We start from the raw sequence: 24,174 nt of genomic DNA on the forward strand, positions 1-24,174 counted from the left end.
GCCTTTGACACATCTTGTCAGTGGTTATATAAGGGTGGAAACTAGAGTAGACAACTCGATATAACTTATAAAGTTGTCACACCCACCCACCTCCAGAGAGGTAAACACTAACAGTGCTGTCGGGGGGGAAACCTTATGTGGCCGAAACCGTTACTTTTGAGCAAATAAAATATAAAGAAAACTGTCTTAATAGCATTCAATGTAGTTATTATTTAGTCGTGAGCTCTTAATGCTTTTTGCTGGTTTATAAAACCCACATATTTATCCACTTTAAACTAGCCGTTCCTCATTAGGCAATCGCAGATCTACAAGCTCACAATACAGATCTACAAGCTCACAATGTGACACATGAGCTTTTTGTAGCCCATATTTTGCGCAACACTGGCATACGACAAATTATAAAATAGGGCTTAAGGGATTAAGGATGACCACTAGTGTTCATTTAGCTCGAAAAATTATGAAATATGGAGATACAAGGTTTCTGCCTGACAGCGACATATTGCCATTTGAAGCCCACACACTTTTCCTATTGTGTGGAAGCATATTGCAAATTCCATGCAAATACTGTAACAAAGTCCTTAGCAAGGCGTTATTTCTTTACGTTTCTCCTTTGTGTTGTAAACTACGCTCGTTGCTGTTAGCTTTATGAGAGTTAATTAAGATCTCCACTAAAGCAGCAGCCATGAAAGCACGGCCCACTCTACGTTGTTGTTGCCTTGTAATTCAATGATGTTGCTATTCATCATCTCAGATGAGCAACAACATCAGAGAGACATCGTTGGCTGTTTAGGAATACATTGCCTGATGAACGGCCGCCTTGTTTTCATCTTTTTGAAGATTCATGTTCATGACAGCTTCTGTGATCAACTAAAGTTTTGTTAAATTGGTGTCTGAAATTCTAGAGGATGCTTTGCTCAGGGACGGATTAACCCCCACGAGGACCCTTGGGACAGTAATATTTGCAGGGCCCCCAATAGCGCGCGTGCCATTTTCGTGTTTTTAATCATAATTTTAACCTAAATTTAACAAAATCAACAGCCAATGAAGGGCCCTAGGAGCCCTTTTCAGGGCGTCAAACCTAGTACCTCACGGTCCAATTTCCCCAAGGGCCCCTGAGAGCCAAGGGCCCCTGGGCCACGGCCCCAATGGCCCAATGGCTAATTTGTCCCTGGCTTTGCTTACTTCCGGGTATGACAATTGCCTTCAAATTTCAATCACATTTATCCATCAGCTAGAATAGCATTGGCAAGGGTTAAAGTGAAAACCTGTGAGTTTTATGTCCAATTACCGAACTACAATAAACATGGCGACGCATCTGTTGCCCAATCCCTCTGCTGTCGACCAATAGGTGTCCTATGCACTAGGGCCGAAACTTCTCAATGGAAAAATAGAGATCACCTCTTGTTAGATAGCTATAAATTAACATTTTAAGGTTGATTCTTTTAGTTTGTTGCATAAATCAATGCTATTGAATACCCTTTACGTCTGTGTGTTGGTTAAAACCATGTTGACGCGTTTTTCGGAAAACCGGTGGAAAAACGCAGAAGTCTGCAGTGACCTTAACTTCACTTGAGCTGGATGTGTGTTTTGTTTAGTTTTTTTCTTTTTTTTTTTTTTTTTTTTTTCAGAAAGATTGAAACTTTGGAGTTTCTTCCAGACAGCAGAGATATATTATTGCAGATTGGTTAAACATAACGTTGGTTAAACATAACTAGACCCCATATGGACATATAGAGGCTCACTGTCATGTGTGCCAGTAGGGTACAACAGACAGGAATGTGTGTAGGGGGGTCAGGGGAGGAATTAATCGGCATGACAACGGGGAAAAAAATAGAGAAAAAAACACATTTTCATTCAAATAAGTCCTTTAACTTTAAACATGAGGTCAGTGTATAGCGGTAGCTGCCAGGGTAATTAGTTCAATTTGAATCTCACAGTGGTGCTATCGATCGACCCCCACACTGAACCTTTTGATTAGAGCGTTTAGAGAGAGGTTGAGGAGAGGGCAAATGGAGGTAAGAAAGAAAAAAAAGGCCAATTAACATGTCTATTTCCCCCTATAACATTACGGTTCTAGTGAGCCACATTGCCAGTGACACTTTAGAAGCCAATTCACCCATAAATTGCTGAATAACCCCTGTCCACCGTTTATGTATGCCACATTAGCATTGTTAACATTAGCTGATTCAACACTTACCATTTTCATTCTCAATAGCCCAGCATTTTCTTCTTTTGTGAGACTTGTAGGGGGTTTCGTCCAATTCCCCGTGTGGCTCAAGAAGAGCCAGATTGATAAGCCGAAATGAAGAGAGAGTGTTTGGATTTGTGAAGAATGGGGACGATTAAAACGGTACCAATTGGGGTGACACTGGCTTCCTGTGCCAACCGAATAAATGGACCTGTCCGTCGTGTGAGAGTGGGCATCACTGCACAATGAGCCCATGTTGACTGAATGGGAAATGGATGATAGTGGATGGCTCTGTCTGTCTGTCTGTTTGTCCCCTATCAATCACTTGTGTGTACTGCAGTGGTGGTAATAGCAAGCAGATCTACAAGGTCACAACATTGTGACGTGTGTATACAAGGTACTTAAGTGCAGTAGCCTACTAAAGTGCATTGGTGTTACTGTAACTGTTAACGTGGATGTGTCTGCCTTCAACTCACAGTGTTGTTTGTCTGCCTCTTCCCTCCCAAACCTCCAGGGAAGCCGGGGCAGAGAATTGGGGCACGGAAGGCTGCCAAACGGTCGCGTCTACCCCGGTCCACACCAAATGCCTGTGCAGCAGGATCTCCACCTACGCCGTGCTAGCGCAGCAAGCTAAAGACCCGGTGAGTCTCCGCCACCTATAGCCCCACTCTGCTCTGTATATAGGGAGAAGATGAACTCTACTCTGGGGCTAACGTGCATGCTTATAACCCTAACAGAAGTCCAGAGCAGTGAGTTGATGAGAGGCAGTCATTTAGATTGTACGTGACAGTTACACAATAAGACTACAGGCAGTTTTAGTGTGCGCCATAATAGCTGCTTTTATCGTTAAAAGTGCCAGTTTCTGAATAATTGCAGAGGTGACCAGCATCCTTTTACAGTTTATTGTTTTTTGGGATACCAAGGCGGTGTCTCTCTTTCATAGATTATGTCCTTGCAGCGTGAAATGGGGAACACATGAGGCAATGTGTTTAGACAGAATAAGTCACACTTGTCTTGTTCGATACGGTTTCTTGCACTCCAGGCAGTGACAGTAGCCTATGTTTGTGTCCTGTATTTTACCTAGATCATTGTCACATAGAGAGACTATGAGTCCTAGTAAAAAGAAAATCTTTTGTTTTAACACACTGAGTTCCCCTATCGGAGGGGGGTGTGTGTGCGTGTGTGTGTGTGTGTGTGTGTGTGTGTGTGTGTGTGTCTGTGATTGGGTGCATGCGTGTATTTGCATGTGTGTGCACATGATAGACAAGGTAGCGTGCATGAAAGACAAACCCCTACACAGTCAAATACTGAGAATCCGTTTAACTCTTTAGTGTAGCAATGGAAACACACACACGCAAGCAGAGTGTGCACGCCACGCACACACACACACCCTCTGAATTTAACCCTCAGAGCTTAACAGAGTTATATAAACACTTTTATTTACGGTATTTTGAAGCGTTGCCAGCGTGTCGATCAGCGATTTTCAGCAAAAGCCTGACCCACAATAACAGATCGGAAATGTCACTAGTTAGCATATAGATCCGTAAGGAACTCCGCTCAACCCGTTAAAGGTCCATTTCACCACTGGAAGAAACTGCAATCACTCATTACTTGCGCAAGCGGAGCGCACAAGTACTAATTTCGCCCAGTCTTCGTTCATCGCGACAGCCACCCGCCATTTTATGCGTATGCCAATAAAACAGCAAATCTGTGCCTGGTTTGCTGGGACCAGATCACATGAATGACCATATGGCTTACGTCATCATTTAGAGCTAGTCATACATATACACACCACGTACTCTGGTCCCAGCAGATCAGGCACAATTTGCTAGTTTATTTTACTGATTATGTATATAGTATACGTATGACTAGCTCTAAATGATGACGTAAGACATATGGTCATTTATGTGATCTGGTCCCAGCAAACCAGGCACAGATTTGCTGTTTTATTGGCATACGCATAAAATGGCGGGTGGCTGTCGTGGTTTTTGGCGCAAAGTAACCACAGTATACCGCTAATCAACTTACAACTACATATTCTATATAGTATATGTATATGTATACGTATGTCTTACGTCATCATTGAGAGCTAGTCATACATATACACACCACGTACTCTGGTCCCAGCAGATCAGGCACAATTTGCTATTTTATTTTACTGATTATGTATATAGTATACGTATGGTCATTATGTAGTCTGGTCTCAGCAAACCAGGCACAGATTTGCTGTTTTATTGGCATAAAATGGCGGGTGGCTGTCGCGGTTTTTGGCGCAAAATAACCACAGTATACCGCTAATCAACTTACAAATACATACTCTATATAGTATATGTATATGTATACGTATGTCTTACGTCATCATTTAGAGCTAGTCTTACGTATACTGTATACATAAACAGTCAAATAAAATAGCAAATTGTGCCTGATCTGCTGGGACCAGAGTACGTGGTGTGTATATGTATGACTAGCTCTCAATGATGACTTAAGAAATATGGTAATTTGTGTAGTCTGGTCCCAGCAAACCAGGCACAAATCTGCTGTTTTATTGGCATACGCATAAAATGGCGGGTTGGCTGTCGTGTTTTTGGCGCAAAGTAACCACAGTATACCGCTAATCAACTAACAACTACATACTCTATATAGTATATGTATACGTATGTCTTACGTCACGTCATCATTTAGAGATAGTCATACGTATACACATAATCAGTAAAAAATATAAATGAAGATATTTCCATTGAAATAATTCAAAATGAAATCAGGATATTAGAAAGAGTAGAACACGTATGTAAACATGTAAAAGATAAAGATCTATATATCATTCTCATGTACAGATCACCTAAAACAGACCTTTCGAAGTTAAACACATTTCTCGAAAACATGGTAAAGTATCTACCATCACCGACTTCTGCAATTATGATAATAGGAGATTTCAATGAAGACCATTATATTGAGAAAGATAGAAGTATAAAGACCTTCATGTCAAGATTAGGCTTTAAACAATTAAATACAAATCCAACTACAGATTACGGAAGTATTGTAGATCATGTATATTTTAACAAAATTAATGTGAAAGTATTATTACAGAAATTGAAGTTAGAGACACATATTACTCTGATCATGATTTAGTATTAATATCACTATAATCCAAGATTAAATACATTTTAAACAATTGACAATTTACAATAAATAATAAAATAATTATACTGTATAATATATTTTAATTCAGTTTATATACCTTTTTTTTCATCACATATCAATGATTTATTTTTCTTTGAAAAACTAAAAAGGGATCTAGAATATATCTACATCGATACAACTGTATTTCTTATATAGATAGAAACTTGAACCATACTTAATAATACTAGGTGTTTATACGTATGCATAAAGTAGGTAGGTAGCAAATAGTTACACCTAATAATTATACAGTACATTTCAAACGTTCCTTCACAGATATACTGAGATTTGACAGTTTACAGTGGTCGAAAGTACTTGCGCGCTCTGCTTTCGCACTAGCTGGCCATTTATGGCCTACTAGTGTGCAACAAGCAAGTATGCACTCGACAGAGTGCAGTTCTCATTGTTAATAGTATTTGTAGTAACAGTAGCACAATTTGAAATTTGCACTGAAGTCTGTGTGTTTGACTAGGGTTTGACTGGAATGATGAATTCTTACCATAATACTTTGGTGCACTTGTGGTTGGGAGACACCCCACGTGGGCTGTCTTACTGACACAACATGTAGGCCTAGTCCAGGAAGGAAGTGAGACCGCATTTTCATGACAACTTTTGATCACGAAAAGGGTATCTTTGAAAGACAAAGAAGAGGTCCCGCACACTGTCGGACACTTGCCAAGAAAATGTTGCTCTTTATTAGGTCGACGTTTCGGTCGCTTAGACCTTCATGTCTTACCTAATAAAGAGCAACATTTTATTGGCAAGTGTCTGACAGTGTGCGGGACGGATACCCTTTTCATGATTTGCTCGATTGCCCTACGCACCTGTCGCCAGCCTTTTGAGGTGTGCACCGGCCTTTTGCTATAAACTTTTGATCACGAACATGTTGTCATGACTAAAATATCTAGAAACACTATATAACACATAATATAAACCCCGGGAAAGTGTTTTGTGTGTCCTAATCCATCATTGAAATATGATCTGGTTGCTAAACAGGAATTTCCCTCTCCCTACATCTCTCACTCCTCGTCGTCTATTTAATTGTAACTCTTAAGCTCAGATTGACGATTAATCATTTATTGCAAAGCTATTGCATTTAGTATGGCGGTGTGGCTCTGCTCATGTGATATCATATCATTGGATATCGTATCACATTTGATATATCAGGTGCACCGAGACACAGCTCTGATTTCAACAACAAACCCCAGAGCAGAGCATAACATAAAGACATTACTTCAACATAATACTATCCATAAAACACATTATAATCACACATACCCATAACAGAACTAGATACCACATATAGTACAATCCATAAATCATATGTATAATCACAGAATCACCCATTACAGAACTAATGCCACAGGGAGGAGGTCGGGGAGGTGGAGGACATTTGAACGCTGACATCTGAACAACAGAGACACAGTCAGCTAGCATGAAGACTGAGGACAGGGTAGTGACTGCTTAAAAAGAATACCTGATTGACTGTGGGCATGAGTGAGTGAGCTGGCAGCGAATGAGAGTGAGGGGAGTTGACATGGAGAGAGACTGCTGATATAAAGGAACAGAATGAAATACCGATAGGGAATGAAGGGGGGATTATATAATTAATTTGATCTGACGAAGATGTGATTGATACATTTTGACGTGCTCCCTGATAATAAAATAAGGGCCTAATCTGTCTGAGTTGCTCCAGTGCCTCATTCCTCCTGTAACCTGTCCTGCCTCTGAGATGCACCAGACTGCCCTGCCATAGGCTAGAGGCACGGTTGGAACTCCCTTCTGATTATATAATAAACCTTCTGACTTCTGTGTCTCAATAAACTATCGCTGCACTGGATTCTTGTCACTTTGCACACTCTTACTTTTTTCTCCATCTATTTTACACCTCCAGCTGTTTCTCCGTCCTGCCAGCACTCCCACGTCATTATAGACGGTCACCCTTAGCCTCACTTTCAAGGTGTTTGCTGCAGACTTATTTTCTTACTCCCTCCTGCGGATTATTAATGATGCGTAGCTTGCGGAGTTAGTTCAGTCAGGTATACACGAGTGGGTTCATGCTATGCTCAAGGGACATAAATGTATTCGAGGGGTTAATGTGCTGCATTACGATGTGGGTGTATACAGTGTTTGCAAGACCCACATGTAATTCGGGCAGGGTATTTAAGCTCACCTAGACTGCATGCTTCTTCTTACCTTCCTTCTGCATATGGTTGTTATGTGGTGTTTGCTCCCACCACCACCCCAGCACCACCGGTGGGCTCTGTTATTTCTGTTCCCCAAGGGGGATTGCTATTGTATATCTATCTCCCTGCTCTTTATGTTTAATGATGGTGTTTAATTGTGCTGAGCAGGGAGAAAAATGCAGCAGAGCCGAAACGCCAAGATTAAATATTATATGCACACTTGTTCACTTATTCTGATTCTATAATAAATATTGGTTAAATCTATTCGTGAGTTATCTGACTGAAGTGTCAGACTGGAGCACATGACAAGGGATTGTGTTAAAAAGACGCCTGCGTACTTTAAACGTGGGTGTGAAGATAATCATTTTCGCTCTGTGGTGGAAGAAGTATTAATATCATCATACTTTAATTATTTTTTGTTATTTAATTTTTGTTTGTCTTATTGGGCAATATAACAATATACAAATATTAGTAAGTAAATGGACTGTGTTCAAAAGTACAAAAGTATTGACCAAACTTACGACCAACTTAAAGAAGCAACAGGTAAAAGAGTTTAAAAAGTTTTCAAAATGTGTCAAAATCTTTCCAAAATAGCTTACAAGCTCAACACAACGTTTTGAGCCTGTAACCTTTTTGAGTGGTGCAACCACTCCTACAACCAGCAATGTCCGTGTACACCTATGTATGTATCAGCGGTCATGAGCACCAGTATGTCACTTAGTAATACCAGTAGGGGGTGCCAAAAACAGAGAGGGGTAGTGCTGTGCCTTCTGCCTGCTAATGAGAGAGAGAGAGAGAGAGAGAGAGAGAGGGGAGTTGCAACACTCGGTTCACACAGGTGTGATTATTTTAATATACAAAGTACAAAATAGGGCTTAATAAGTCAATAGATATTTTCTTTTGTAATAATTGACTTCAAAATAACTTCTAACTAAAGCTTTTAAATAACTGTAGTGTATTTAAAAAGTATAATATTTGCCTCTGAGAGGTAGTAGAGTAGCCTTATTGAAAAATAGATGGTCTTGCAAAGTAAGATTGTAGGCTATACTACTACTGTCCAGTACTTGGAACAGCACTTGAACCCCAGCATCTTTATTCTAGGGGGAACATTAGCCAAAAATAGCAGATCTATAAACTCACAAAAGACATCTGTGTACAGGTCCACCTGGTGTAGAGGGACAAAAGACATTTAGCTCAGAATAGAGGGGTTTAGGCTGTACTTATTTACTTTTCACTACTGTGAAATGGTACCTAGATATTATGACGCTGAGAAAGTTGACCACATACACACACACACACACACACACACACACACACACACACACACACACACACACACACACACACACACACACACACACACACACACACACACACACACACACACACACACACACACATCAGTACTCAAGGACAACTTCAGCCAGGCTCCAAGGAGATGGAAAGCAGTTGCCAGGAATGAAGGATTATGGGAGCAAAAGTTCAGCCAATGAGAAAACACAGTCAGACATGTCTGTGCTGGGGGAGAGGGGGAGAGGGGGAGAGAGAGGGAGAGAGAGAGAGAGAGGGAGGGAGAGAGAGAGAGAGAGAGAGAGAGGGAGAGAGAGGGAGGGAGAGAGAGAGAGATAGAGAGAGAGAGAGAGAGAGAGATAGGGGGGGAGGAGAGAGAGAGGGAGAGAGAGGGAGGTAGAGAGAGAGAGAGAGAGAGAGAGAGATGCATGGAAGGGAAACAAGTGTGACGACAGTCGACAGAAAGAGATGGTGTCTACTTTGAAGGGAGAAGGAATTTCAATGAGCCCACAGGCTCTGTGGGCTACAGTATATAGCTGTTAGAATCCGGCGAGTACGATCACGTACGGCAGTGGTTCTTCTTAACGTGCGGTCCGGGGTCCTTGAGGGAGTCCCAGGGGGTCCCCGGCTAAATGTGTAAATAGTACCTCTCGCCTGAGAGATAATTTCTTTTTTTTTTTACAGCCGTTTGACGATGATACAATCATCAATTCGAGCAGCTTGATTGTTCACATATTTCTTCTGCTTTTATAGTGACAGGTTGATGGACATTAACCTTAACGTTTACAGAATGAGCGGCACGGCATAGTTAATGATGGAAAATGAGTGGTCCTGTGCCCGGTGCACCATGTGTTATCTACGGAAAAGACACAACAAAATGTGGAATGGGACGTCCACGCTATGCATCCAAATGAGGCTATTGGTTTTCAAAGTGGAGTCTGGGGACCCCAACTGGTTCCATGGGTTCTCCAGCTAAAGTGGTTAATACAGCATCACAATCAGTTAAATCACTTTAACCACATTTTTATAGTAAGGCTATTTGCAAACTGTTGATCTACAACAACAACATTAAAACAAAAGGAAAAAACGAAAACTGAAAAAACACTATATTCGTCTAGGGGTCACTGGCATAAAATGTTTTCAGATGGTGGTCGGCAGTCAAATACAATAGAGGGAGCGTGAACAACGATCTCCCACTTTCAAAACAAATATCTGTAAAATTCTCCTTCTACAACACGGCCACCCAGGGGTGGAATACCCTGACGCCCTCCCTCAAAAAATGCAGACCACGTCCATCTTTTAAAATGGGCCCAAGGGTGAGGAAATTATCCTTCCCCTTTAAAAAGGTGATCACACACTCCCCTTCCTTTTTCCCCACTCTGTACATAAATGTATTCTTTCCTGAAATTATTTAGTTATTGATGTTATTGAATTTCGTTGTTATTCTTTGTCATGTCTATGAATTGATTGCATAAGGTCTAAATGGGAACAAGACCGCAGGGACATTTTTTGTCTGTTTGTACATTAATCAAACACAGTATATCAATGTAGGGTTCCTTGACATGAACGTGTTTGAGAAACACTGGTTTACAGCACAGATAGTTACTGTAATTATCCATCAACTTGACAGAAATCAACACATTTACTGAAGAAAATGACAGTAATAATGGCATATGCATTTAATGAACTCATTAGTGTGACATTCATTCACTGGTTGCTTTTATGCCATCATATGTATGTCTTTACCCCTGTCTATTCAACTCTCCACCTATCAGGCATATTCTCCTCAGAAATGTGGAGTAATTTAACACACACGCACGCACACACGTACGCGCGCACATACACACACACACACACACACACACACACACACACACACACACACACACACACACACACACACACACACACACACACACACACACGTGTGTGCACACAGTCTAATATTGACTTTGCCTACTCTGTAGCAATGGGTTGGCCGTTCCATATACAGTGTGCTGGAGTGGGGGGAAAAATCCCATTCACTCATGTGACATTTGTGAACATTAGTGATTCATCATTGAGTCCCATTACTCCATTAGACCAGCACATGGGGGGCAGGAGGCACGGGTCAGTGTGCTTGTGTCAACAGTCAGCAGCCTTTTTTGCTGGGGCGAGTGCTGAGCGTGCTATTTGGCTTTAGGGCCCTTCAGAGCATGCGTGTGTAAAGCCAACAGATTGGCTACAGATTGGATTCTCACACAGTTACAGTAACATGCAGACTCCCGCAGACATGGATACGTGCTGGTGCACAAGTGCAAACTCAGTGGTGAACAGTAAATGATACTTTTACCTGAGTACTGCACTTTGGGGGAGATCTGTACTTTAACTGAGAGTTTTTTAAGCCTAAGACTTGCTGTACCCTTCACTTCAAAGATTCATATTGTGCTTTTGACTCCATTTCCAGGAAGGGTTAGCCAATCGGCAAGCTTACAATGCGCTGCGATGTAACGCGTTGTTTGTGGGCACATACTTTGAACACATATCGTTTATTTTTGAACCAAGCACTCTTGGCCTGGGCCGTGGCTCTGCGGTCCAGGCACTCTGGCTGGTAGCCCAGGCTGGCAGTGTGCTGCGGGTTCGACTCCTGATCCCAATGGCCTTTACTGCATGTCACCCCCCCCTCTCCCCATTTCCTGTCAGCCTACTGTCTATTCCTCTATAAAAAATATAAAATAAAGGCGAAAGCCACAAATACAGTAAACATAATAAAATAATAAAAAAACAAGCACTCTTTGACTAACAAATCTGACTGAGCAACTTTTAGTTGTTAGTTGAGTTAATAAAATACTTACTCAACTAAAAACGGTATTATTTGACCAGCAGGATCATCAAAACTTTGACTGAAGCGTGATTCTCACGCAAATACATGCAAACATCGATGTGCTCGTGCACGCGCCCACATAATGCCTCGCCGGCACACACACGCAAGCACGCCAAACACACAATGCAATGCTCATACACATACATACGGTACGTACAGAGGTACCTATCTATCTGGCAGCTGTGTCCACTGTCCATCCATGCTGGGTGGTTTGGAGCTTGGCGCCGAGTATCAGCAGTCCGGCTCTGACAGCTTATCCTGGGCCACGGTGCGCTGGGGAGGGGGGGGGGGGGGTGTGGGTGGCGTCACAGGATTAACCTCCATGTTTAATGGAAAAAGGAGGGGGGCGGGGGGGCAGGCGCGTTGGGGTGGGGGGGGATTTAGAATCACTGCTGCTGCCATTACAGGCCGTTTACAGTGGAGTGAGGGATAGCCAAGCTAATCCTGTTTACTTTCTATAGCTAGGGAGAAGAGTGTGTGTGTGTGTGTGTGTGTGTGTGTGTGTGTGTGTGTGTGTGTGTGTGTGTGTGTGTGTGTGTGTGTGTGTGTGTGTGTGTGTGTGTGTGTGTGTGTGTGTGTGTGTGTGTGTGTGTGTGTGTGTGTGTGTGTGTGTGTGTGTGTGTGTGTGCGGATCTGTATATTGTGTGTGTGTGTATCCAGAGAGATGTTCAGAATCAAGGCGAAGGTTGCGACTCCAGAGGAAGGTTCAGATGAAGGGTTTGATTGAGTGAGGTCATAAAGGCAGTTAATAAACCAAGCCACTTAATTCCCGGGATGATCGCGGCGGGACTACAAACCCCACGCATGTGTCCCCACACGCCGGCTCTACAACACTCCGAGGGATCATGGGATTTGGAGTATATAAGCTTATAAAAGTCAGCGTAGTGAATAATGCTTCTTTGGTCCATCCTTAATGGCAACGAAAGCAACAGGGTGTTGGGGCATTCTTCAATAGAACAGACACATTCACTTGCCCGACCTAGCCTCTGTAAGTTAAATGTGAATCCTTAACACTTTTCAAGTGCCTCACTTCACACTGTTTTACACTTCAGTTGCGTAGCAACAGCAGGAGCCGTGGCGGGTTCCCACCCAGTGCGAGTTAAAATGTCTGTGGTGGTCTCTCTCTCTCTCGCAGCATCTGGGAACTGTAAATGTGTGATGGCACTTCTGGCCCCGGTCTGAATACAGTGCTGCTGGGTGAATGTGTGTGCAGTGAGTGAACTGCACAGTATACTTCCCTGCACAAGCGCAGTAGAATTTGAGAAATAGGACATTGTTAGGACAAATATTCCTGGTCCTCGCCAGATACATCGTTGTTTTATGGATCAAATAGATTTGGGGAGGAAAATGGTTGAGGTTGTGCCTTAGAGTTAGGATTTAGCGTTTAGAGCGTAGGTTTGCCTGATTTATACTAGGGGGCTCCATCTCGCGCCAGGAGCCCATTTGGGGATTTAGTATTGTGTAAGAGGCGTTCCCCCGTACGTTGCCTTATGGAAGAGCAACGCGTGCTGCCTTGGAATACATTTATATTGGATACAGAGGGTTGTTTTGGGTGTCCAGTATCTGACTATATCTGCCTATATCCGACTATATCTGACTATATCTGCCAACCAACACAGCCAAGTTGTGCTGCGATCCCCCTCCCCTCCCATGCTGTTTCTTTTTTTTTACACCCACCTAGCATTTAATTAATTCCCTTTCATTTGGTTGACACAAGTATCAGCTACGTGTTACTGATTATGATTATTTTACATTATTTTAAATCCATTACATATTTGATGCTTAATGGGGTGATGAAACTGAACGAGGGAATCGCGCACAGTGCCTTGGTACAAATCTAATAACTTCTTTGACTAGACAATTAAACACAATGAGCACAAGGAATTGACACTCTGCTGATTATAGGAAAATTACAATCACAGGTTTGTGGAGAATTAAGACATGGACCTCTGAGCTGTGAATGTTTCGCAACATGCATGCGTCAAGCCGAGGCAGCTCCAACTCAGGTCGCACCATCTGAGGAGCACATTCTTTTATCAAACACATTCGCACGGCATTACGGGTTACCCAGGGGGCAAAGGGGGTTGACCTGCATTTGCCATGACCTCAAAGGTTGTCCACCAGAAATAATATCTATGACCCCGTAGGATCACAACCTATATAGACAACCCGGTCAATTTTGCCGCAATATTGGCCCCTATTAGTTATAATGGGGGGTGAATAGGGCAAAATTTCAAACCAAAACCCACGAAACTTCTCAGGTTGATCAATGATATGAATATGAAAATTTTTTGTATTGAAAGTTTCCATGAAATTAAATATGGCCGCCACAATATTGGCACCCAGAAAATACGTTTGGCTCTAACTTCTGAACCAGATGAGCTAGAAACGCAAACTCAGTGTCTTCTGTGTTTTCTGACCATGAGAGACTCAATGGAATACCCAGTTTTATTATTGGGTGTGTCTGGACCCTTATTGTGCATATTTACAAGATGGTGGCTACCCGAAATAGTGCTTTTACCATGATTTCTACCATGATTGTTGTCTGTTTTAGCAAACACAAGCTATATTAATCCATTGGCTAAGATTTATGGCACAGAAGGGACATATATCTTTGACCTTGCATATTGTCATTTCCCCTCAGATCCTATGTAGAGTTGTAGGATAAAATCAGAGACCAAAACAATGTATCTTAGAGATTACTTTTTAATACAAAAAGATTTTTTTTTCCTTTTGTCTCTTCTGGTCTTTCACACACAGACATGCACATACACAGACTTGCCAACAACTTCAGCTTCAGGGAAATAAAATTAACATATGTTTAATACGAATAACAGAACATGAAGTGCAGTGTGTGGATGGAAGAGGTTGCCTAAAAGGTCTTCATATGCATTCTAGAAATAATCTATGAGAAGTAGAGGAGTAATGATGGATGCAAACAGGCTGCATGCAAGTCATTTCTATTCACTATCACTGTCATGTGTTGTACTGCTGTACTGCTGCATCTTGTCTCCAGTCCCTGGCAACGACACCCCAAGTAGCATGGAATTTCCTTCTTTGCACACAAACAGTTTTTCTGGCAGCCTTTGATACAGCTACATGATATTGCCTTGTTCATTGACATAGGCCAGGCTGGCTCTGTAGATGGACAGGGGACTGCACTCAGTGAAAGAAGGGATGTCCGGCTTGGCGATGTGTGCTTGTTTATCTATTATGGTTGCTAGAGCAGCTCTTTTCAGGTGCAGGTCAAAGGCATTCTCTGTCGGCGGCAGCAGCTTCAAGAGGGTTGATCTGTTATTTAGGAACGGGTCAAAGTCCTCTGAGTGGTCAGCTTTGGATGCATATACAGCTATGGCGAGGTCTCGAGCCTGATTTATGACATCATCTGAGAGGGAATAAGAGGAGTTTTCACCAAACTCCTGAAGTCCAGGGAGATATAGACGCATGCTGGTCTTGAACCATGTCTTCTTGCCAGTGAAAAAGGGATAGCTGGTGGTATCTCTGCCACTCAGGCTGTGGATAAAGGGCAGGGCACGACACTGTGCGACTCCCAGTGCTGAGACCATGTGATGGATAGGAAGGTATGCATCCTGCTCTGTTCTCACCCACAGCTCTGGAAGGTCTCGGAGGTGGGTTGCAGCATAGTATAGGCACATGATAATGACATCTGTGTCATTGGCATGGATGACAACTCTGTCAACTTTGTCAGTCCGGACACTGTAGATGGTGTGTAGTATTATCCTCGTATCAGCCTCCTGTTGTGTGGATTGTAGTCCAGGAACATCCACAACAGACCCCTCCTTGATCAACACACTCCTTGTTTCTTCTTTAAACCCTCCACTCAGGTAAAGATGGGTTTGACCAAGAGCAGACTTAAGTTTCTCATTTTCACACCATTCCTCACAGAGGAAACTCGGAAGGTTTGCTTTGTTGGCAGAGACAGCAAAAAACTCTACCTGCTGTAGACTACAGCACATACGTTCTGTAGTCTACACAGACGTTCAGCACTTTCCTACCAACAACAATATCATGATCACACATCTTGGATGGGAAAAGTGAAATTGGTGATCAGATCATTATAATAATAATAATAATACACAAAACAGATAACAATAAACAAATCTGGTAGTTAAATCAGACCAGATAAAGGAGCTTATTAGCTTTCAAAATGGGGCTGCAACCATCAAATATTTTTAATAACTGTCACTAGATAGATTTGCATCATTTGGCTGGTGGCTGTTGCACTGTTAGCAAGTTAAGAAGTTAGTAACTTACCAACAACTCCTCTTTGTGTTCAAGTTGCCATCATTTGTGATCAGAGGTCTCAAAACGGATGATGGAAAAAGTAAACTAAAACCAATGTTGGCTTATATTGATTAAAAGTGCTATGCCAATTTAGTAGCAGGTGTTTGGACCCAGCATGTTACTTGACCAGGTCATTTGAGGACCCCCTCTAAAATGAGATGTGACATCTCAAGGGGCTTATCCTTTCAATAAAGGTGTATATATATATATATAATATATATATATATATATATATATATATTCAAAACGGTCAACAATCATGGTAGAAATCATGGTAAAGCACTATTTCGGGTAGCCACCATCTTGTAAATATGCACACTAAGGGTCCAGACACACCCAATAATAAAAATAGGTATTCCATTGAGTCTCTCATGGTCAGAAAACATGAAATAGACACTGAGTTTGCGTTTCTAGCTCATCTGGTTCAGAAGTTAGAGCCAAACCTATTTTCTGGGTGCTAATATTGTGGTGGCCATATTGTGGCGGCCATATTGAATTTCATGGAAACTTTCAACACAAGAAATGTTCATATTCATATCATTGATCAACCTGAGAAGTTTCGTGGATTTTGGTTTTGGTTAAAAACTTTGCCCTATTCACCCCCTAGGGCCAATATTGCGGCGGCCATATTGGACTTCCAGCAAAAAATTTACTGGGTTGTCCATATAGTTTGTGATCCTACGGGGTCATAGATATTATTTCTGGTGGACAACCTTTGAGGTCATGGCAAATGCAGGTTTCCTAAAAAAAGGGTCGTTTGCCCCCTGGGTAGGTGGTTTGAAGAGGCACTTTCTGTTGTCCTTAATCTGTGTGCATAAGATAGCAAATATAGGGAAAGCGCATCGACACGCCTGCAGACACACCTTCACCCGCAAATATAGGTGTCGGCAGGTTTACTCATAGTGGAAGCTCCTAAATGCGTAATTCATGATTATTACTTGCGTAAAAAGCATGGCGTACGATGGAGCCCTAGAAGTGTTCCGATCTTAAAAATAAAATATTTCCAAAATTATTATTTGTCAAAACCCACGTCAAAACTGTTCCTGCATGTGTGTGTGGGGAGGAAGGGGAGAATGTTTTGGCCTGTCACAAAGATGCAAAACGATATTCTTCTATATATCTGATTGACTTTTATACCACTTAGTATAAAAGATTGGTTTCCTATTTTCCTAATTGTAAGATTGGTACGGTATTTGTAAAATTGCTGTCCTAAAATGCTGATGTCCTCAGAAATATTGTAATACTGTATGTGTGTGCTGTGCTCGTGTGTGTGTTCCAATGCAGTGTCATGGAAACAGACTAGGACTAGGCTGTACATATCTGAGACACACAATACCCTTTGTTTTCTTCCTTTTATCCTTTGTATGTTGTGCCAGCCGTTTCAACAAATGTATACGTATTTATGTAACCTATGTACGTATGTCCCCATAATCATGAACACCTGCAACTGATTACAACACAAACAGGCCCCTCACACATGCATCACTTAAAAATACATGCACGCACACACTGGCCTGCATCGTGCATGTGCGTGCCGTGCACACGCGCACGCACACACACACACACACACACGTAACTAGTGGGTGTGGAAAAGAGATACAGACTGCAGACTCCGTCTCCAGGGATAAGGTGGTCCATTGAAAGAGATTTATTTCTCATGTCATTCATAATTCAATTTTATATCAAAGCAATTTTCTCAAAAGAATAATATTATTTGTCGGATGACATGTAGCAATTTTCCCGCAGCTTTAAGGGCCTTGCAAACGAGAAGCGAGGAACGCAGGCGTTGTTGCCTGGATCAACACAGGTCTGTTGAAGAGGGGCGCAACAACAACAAAAAAGCTTAACATAATACAGGTCTGATTAGTCGCGGGTGTGTGCACGTAATGACCACGCGCACAACAAATCCACGGGACCGCGCTCACGTAAATACACTTGCGTTGTCGCACTGCGACTTCTCCGAGCAAAAACGCAGGTCTCATTGAAAATGAACTATAGGCATGTTTTATCGCTCACCGTTTGCAAGGCCCTATAGATTTATCTGAGCTGCTTGTACCTGGCAGACATGGCAGCATTTTCACTTCTTCTGTTTGAAGTACATTTATATTTAAATAATAATAACATAAAACAGCTTGATTTTAGCCACTTAAAGGGCCACTTCACCCCTTTTGCAACCAGATCTTATTTTAATGAGGTTTGGGAGACAAGAAACACTTTCTTGGGGTTTTATGTGGGTAAATTGTGTTTTTAGATATTTTAATATTTCCAAGTGTCCATGATCACTTACTTCCTGGACTACGTACATGTTGTCTCAGTAAGACAGCCCTGCCTCTATCCACAAGGAGGAGTAGTGCACCAAAGCATTATTGGAATTGTAGTCCAGGAAGGAAGTGAGCCCAGTGTCCATGACATCATGAACACTTGGTAATACTAAAATATCTAAAAACACATTTTACCCACATAAAAACCACAGGAAAGTGTTTCTTGTCTCCCAAACAGCATTAAAATAAGATCTGGTTGCAAAAGGGGTGAAGTGTCCCTTTAACCGCTTGAACTCCAGAATCCCTATACATATTGCCGATCTTTAAACTCAAGTCAAAACATGTTGCAAGAGAAGCAATTGTTTTCAGAGAAATTATCAAATTTAGATGTTGGAGAAGATCAAATCACAAAAATAGCATAGTAGTTCACAAATTAAAGTTGCCATAGACCAGTGTTCTCATCATGTCAAGGACCCATAATTAATATGTAGTTGGCCACATACCCACATCTGAAATTATTCTCCCCCATACAAAATTGTCTTGCTAAAATGTTTCAACAAAAAATGTCAGATCTACAAGCTTATTTTGTGTAAACTCCATTGTTTTTGTTGTTTCATGGAAGAGAAAGAGAGAAAAAAGTGTGCGGTGGCCGTTTACACAGTCTACAAATCTACATTACTACATATTTACATACTAATGGCATGGATCTCTATTGCTGCACCACAACAGTTTAATTAATTATATTCTGCTGCAAATACTGTTTCCTATTACTGTAACTGTGGTGGCTTTGAAATAATTGTTGCTCTCTTGGTACTGGTCTTGCATAACAACACCACTGACACTTTGACCCCGCACCGTACCTCCGATTGGCACATCAGTATTTCACTCAGCGTTTGGTCTGCCTTGAATTGGAGTGAGTTGGTTTTGGCTCCAGCCGTGCACACAGTGCCACTCCACATAGTGGGGCGGGCACACGCCACAAACATTTCTCATAATGCAGTCAAAGAGCATGGGGAAATGGGCTAAGAGTAGACGTTGGTGTAACACAATGCAGCTTGTATCATATACTTCAAACCATCTAGACATTATTTAAATATAAGCAATAAGATAGCACTATAGTGTCTGAGGGGGGTGGCATGCACCCTACCCTCCTTCCTCAATCAATTAATTAAAGCTCTGCTGGATTGGAATCCTGTAACATACAGTATAGGACACGCTCCAGTCACTGGCTTACACAAATGACGGAAACCTCAATGTCTCTCGAGAATAAATAAAGAAGTATGAATGAATGAATGAATGACTCGAGTGGACACTGCATCCCTGACCAGAGTGTTTAGATCTCCTGCATCTCTGTCTCCAGTCTTAATTCGGAGGCAACGGCCAGCTTTACATGAACACCAGCAACATGTTGACTCAAGGAGAAAATGTACTTGAAGGATACCTCTTGACGGACATAGGCTACACTTTGATTTTAGGTGCAAGCCTGCCTCAGAGGAGTGGTAGATGTTGTTGAAAGTATCTTGGCAGCTTGACTGCATGACAATACATTCAGAATCTCCAAGACAGAGATGCTTTGCCAAAGGGCCCAGTATCGACTAGTCCACCTTCGTAAGGACGTTTCTTTCTTTCTTTCTTTTTTTTTACAAGAATGTATTATTAAATCGATTTGTTGTTCATCACAAAATCTATAAAGTTTCCGTTGCCACATTTTATGTATTTTCAATACAATAGGCTATTTCAGTCATTTATAGTAAGCAATCAAAGGCCAAGCGTTTATTTCATAAAGATTTATGGGCCATTCTACCGAATTGGTTCAGAGTTGGAAATTGTGTGAAATTTGTATGCTACTATACTTAGACCATATTCATGTTGCACCAGATCTAAGTGACACTTAGTAAAGGCACAGTCAATTAACATATTGTATTTTAATAATGTATTGGAATATCTTTCCTCTGCCAAAATTGGCACTACCGAAACATAGACTTTTACCTTCAAATGAATATAATTCAATCCCCCCCTGTACAGACCATTTTTAAGAATTTAGGTACAGGTGGTTCCACAATTAAATATGTTTAAATTGAAATTTTAACTATTATTTTATGTTAAATTATTGAGAGTAATCAAATTGATTTCAGCATTATAGGTAGTTGATATTACACGTACACCTAACCAATCATGATCTTAAAATATTGGTTGATAACTCACTATCTTTGATTTTAGACAAAACAACCAGTGTTTTGGTAGTGACTGCACTGTTTCGGTAGTGACCACAGCATTGTCTTTACAATGCGGTGCCATAGTCACTTAACTTTCGCTAAATATTAACTCATAAGATGCTTTACATTTGCTCAAGCTACTACTAAACTACTACTACTGCCTGATCACTTCGGTGCTAGGTCGTGTGGAAGCCCAACAAACCTCTCACTCTCCTTTGCCTGCATTCTCATTTCTCACTCTGTCTCTCTCTACCACACTTTTTACATTTTGTTTTGGTATTTTGGACCACATGATGAAATATAAATCAGAATTAAGTACATTAAAAAGCATAAACATCCGATTTTGTCACTACCGAAACAATCATGTCACTAATTAGTGACTAATGGTTTCGGTAGTGACTGTTTCGGTAGTGACAAATGTATCTAGTTTTTAGCTTAACTTTTAGCTTAACTGATGTACATGGATAGAAACATCACATTTAGCAGAAAAAACTAAATTGTTTAATTTATGAGAAATTATGTGTTTCAGTAGTGACACCACACACTGATTTTCAGACTTTGGAAGACATTCATTTCAGACTGAAGTAAACTAGCTACTCATCCTTTGGCCATGATGAACATGAAGTCTATGTCACTTCTTGGTGAAGAGTGTGGGGGTGTGGCTGCTTAAACCAGGCTCCATCTATGGCCTAAAACTCTTTCTGTTTCGGTAGTTACATGAAAACATGGGACAGCATTTTTATATAACGTTTTTCAAATTTAAAAAAATCTACAAAATCAATTTCATTATTTCAACTCTTCCAATCGGAAGTCACATATAAAGGATGTTTTTTTTTATATATTAAATGTTATATTATCTCAATGAATGTATTGTGATAAATTAGACCATACTATGACATTACTACAGTGAAAAGTCTGAACACTAAATTGTTTTTCATTGTGGGACTGCAATTTGAACCAATCCCTATCCATTAATTTCAATAGGCTGCTTAATTGTCTGCTGTTGATATATATTATATATATATATATATATATATATATATATACGGTTTTTAATAGCCATCTGTTGCCTGTGATAGCAATGCCTTGCCCAGCCCTGCACGCATCTTCTCTGGCTCTCAAGCATCGCGATAGAAATATAAACGTTTCTCGAGAAAGATGGCTAGATGGTGACATTAGCCTTGAGTAGTATCCTCCCCAATTCCGGCCCGCGCAAGCTATGTACCACTTGTGGCCACACGGCCGCAGTCTTTGTGTTAACAGCGAGCGACACTTGCCTACTTCAACACACAGGTGTTGGAGTACAGTATGCAAATACAGTTGCTAACTAATTAAAGATCAAAATGGCAGGCAATAGCCGCAGCGTGCATTATGTGGCATGTGCTTATCTGTATCTTGAGTGCATCTCGAGTGCGTGTGTGTGTGTGTGTGTGTTTTAAGTGACGCATGTGTGAGGGCCCCGTTGTGTTGTAATCAGTTGCAAGTGTTCATGATTATGGGGACATACTGTACATAGGTTACATAAATACATACACTTGTTGAAACGGCTGGCACAACATACAGAGCATAAAAGGAAGAAAACAAAAAGGGTATTGGTCGATTAAGACCAAACTGGATGATTATTATACTACTGTATACTAGGGTATGTACAGACGGTATGCGAAATGCTCGCCTTAAAATATGCTCACCCTCGTTTTTTTCCACCGACCTCACACCGACCGCTCGGTCGGGCGGTTCTTGTATTTGTTTTATGAGAATAAGGTTAGAAATAACTTTAGGGTTAGGCATAGTTTTAGTGGGGTCGACGACACACACCATTATAATGTTCTTATATTGATCATGAGACCCCTATTTTTTTTTTTTTTTTAAGATATTTTTTTGCGGCTTACGCCTTTTATTGTTTGTTTTTTAGAGGGACAGACAGTAGGCTGACAGGAAACGGGAGAGAGATGGGGGAAGACATGCAGTAAAGGCCGTGTCGGGCTCGGGAGTCGAACCCGCGGCACACTGCGACTGGATTAACAGTCGGGTGCCCAGACGGTTACGCCACCGCCTGGGCCTGTGAGACCCCTATTACTGAATGTAAAATCTCCAGGTTTTCAGAATATGTATGACACGTATTTACTGTGACACTATGGCATATGGAGAGTCCAACTGTTGTCAAATGTTTTATTTGCAAGGACTCCCTTAACTCTGGGTCCATTTGTACACTCTCAGAGCTACAGACCTGTTATGGTTATTCAGGGTTATAGCTCCTTATGTATGTCTGGTAATATAATTGTCTCATTTTTGTAAAAAAAATAATATAATAACTGAAAAATGTCCACCACAAGCCAGCATGGTGATGGCCTCTGGTCTAAGGGGCATCCCTCACCCCTTGCTCCTGGACTTCCAGGCATCGGTGCCTGGGAGTCCAGGGTGGATGCCTGCAGAGCTTATAGGAGCATGCAGGGGGTGAGGGATGCCTGCAGAGCTTATAGGGGCAGGGGGTAAGGGATGTCTGGGAGTCCTAGTGAGGATTGTAACCCTGATTCTCTTGGCTTGGGTGACCTTGGAAGGGAGGGATGGAGGAGAGCGATAAAAGGGGACAGAAGGGGTGGCAGACATGTCTGAGTATATACAGTATACCGTATATGCCGTGGCTGTCGTGTTGAAACCTTTTATGTCCACAACTTTTGGACTTTTCAAAAATGGGAAACAAAGAGTCTGTGTTCCAATGGGTATCGTTACTGTTCAGTCACAAGCTCTTGTTAATAGACGGAATTAATCACTATCGCCTTCATGAGATAGAAGGCTTCTGCCCAAAAGCAACGATATACTGTATGCCTCACTGATAGGGTATGAGGGGAGGAGTTATCAGGCATGGCTTTTCCTCCTTGAGTCGTCCCGACTCCATGAAATTCAGTACACATGTCATGTAGTGAATGATGTCCATGACTGTCGGTTGCAAACCTCAAGGTTCTTCATCTGGGAGGGCTTTAAAGTGCCGAGCGGGTAATATTCTCCTGAAGTGGCTTATAAATGAAACGCTGGAATGATAGATGAGCTGCTGTATAGCTTTGAGAATCCCAAACCTGGTAGTCGTCTGTATAAAGCCCTACCTTCACACGGGATCTGTATTACATGCGGGACTGGTGTCATTGGAAAATTACCCCTGCACGTCTGTGTTTTATGTGGCACAGACATTCGCGCAGGATACGAAGGCTGTATCTAACTTGAATTTACTGACATGATCCCCCGCGGTTATGTATGAAAATGTATCACTATAGGCCTTTGTCTTCAGCCCTGTTGAAAATGTTCCTCAGCGCACGTTGCCATGCATGTCATCCATCTCACCAAGCATCCACATAATACATTTCCCATGTGAAGGAGGCTAAAGAAATCATTTTGAGGTTTTCCATCGGGTGCCTCTGTGTGCGTGAGTGCACGTGCACAATCGCACACGTGCGTATGCATGTATTTGCGCATTTATGTGTATTGCGTGTAGGTTCTTTGCGTATACAGTGCAGGGACAAACGAAAAATGTTGCTGCAAAATACAATCTTGTTCTGGAATGAGGAGAAACGTGCATGGATGAATGCAACAACATCTGCAGGAAACATCAAAGGCATTGCCCATATATAGTCCTCCTCATAGGTGCTATTGTGTTTGTGAAGACTCGCCCAGTGCTCTACCACGTCTTCCCATG

The 24,174-nt window shown here is 41.6% G+C and overlaps 1 protein-coding gene across 1 annotated transcript in view; it reads left to right on the top strand.

Annotated features, from left to right (window-relative positions):
• adgrb2 (adhesion G protein-coupled receptor B2) overlaps nt 1-24,174 on the top strand; it is a 347,282-nt gene that overhangs the window by 248,852 nt on the left and 74,256 nt on the right. Inside the window, 1 exon segment of the mRNA XM_083768103.1 lies at nt 2,703-2,829. Within this exon segment, the coding sequence (XP_083624229.1) occupies nt 2,703-2,829 (127 nt within the window).

This window comes from Protomyctophum parallelum (assembly GCF_964188405.1).
Source record: "Protomyctophum parallelum genome assembly, chromosome: 1".
In the NCBI taxonomy this organism is placed as follows: domain Eukaryota; kingdom Metazoa; phylum Chordata; class Actinopteri; order Myctophiformes; family Myctophidae; genus Protomyctophum; species Protomyctophum parallelum.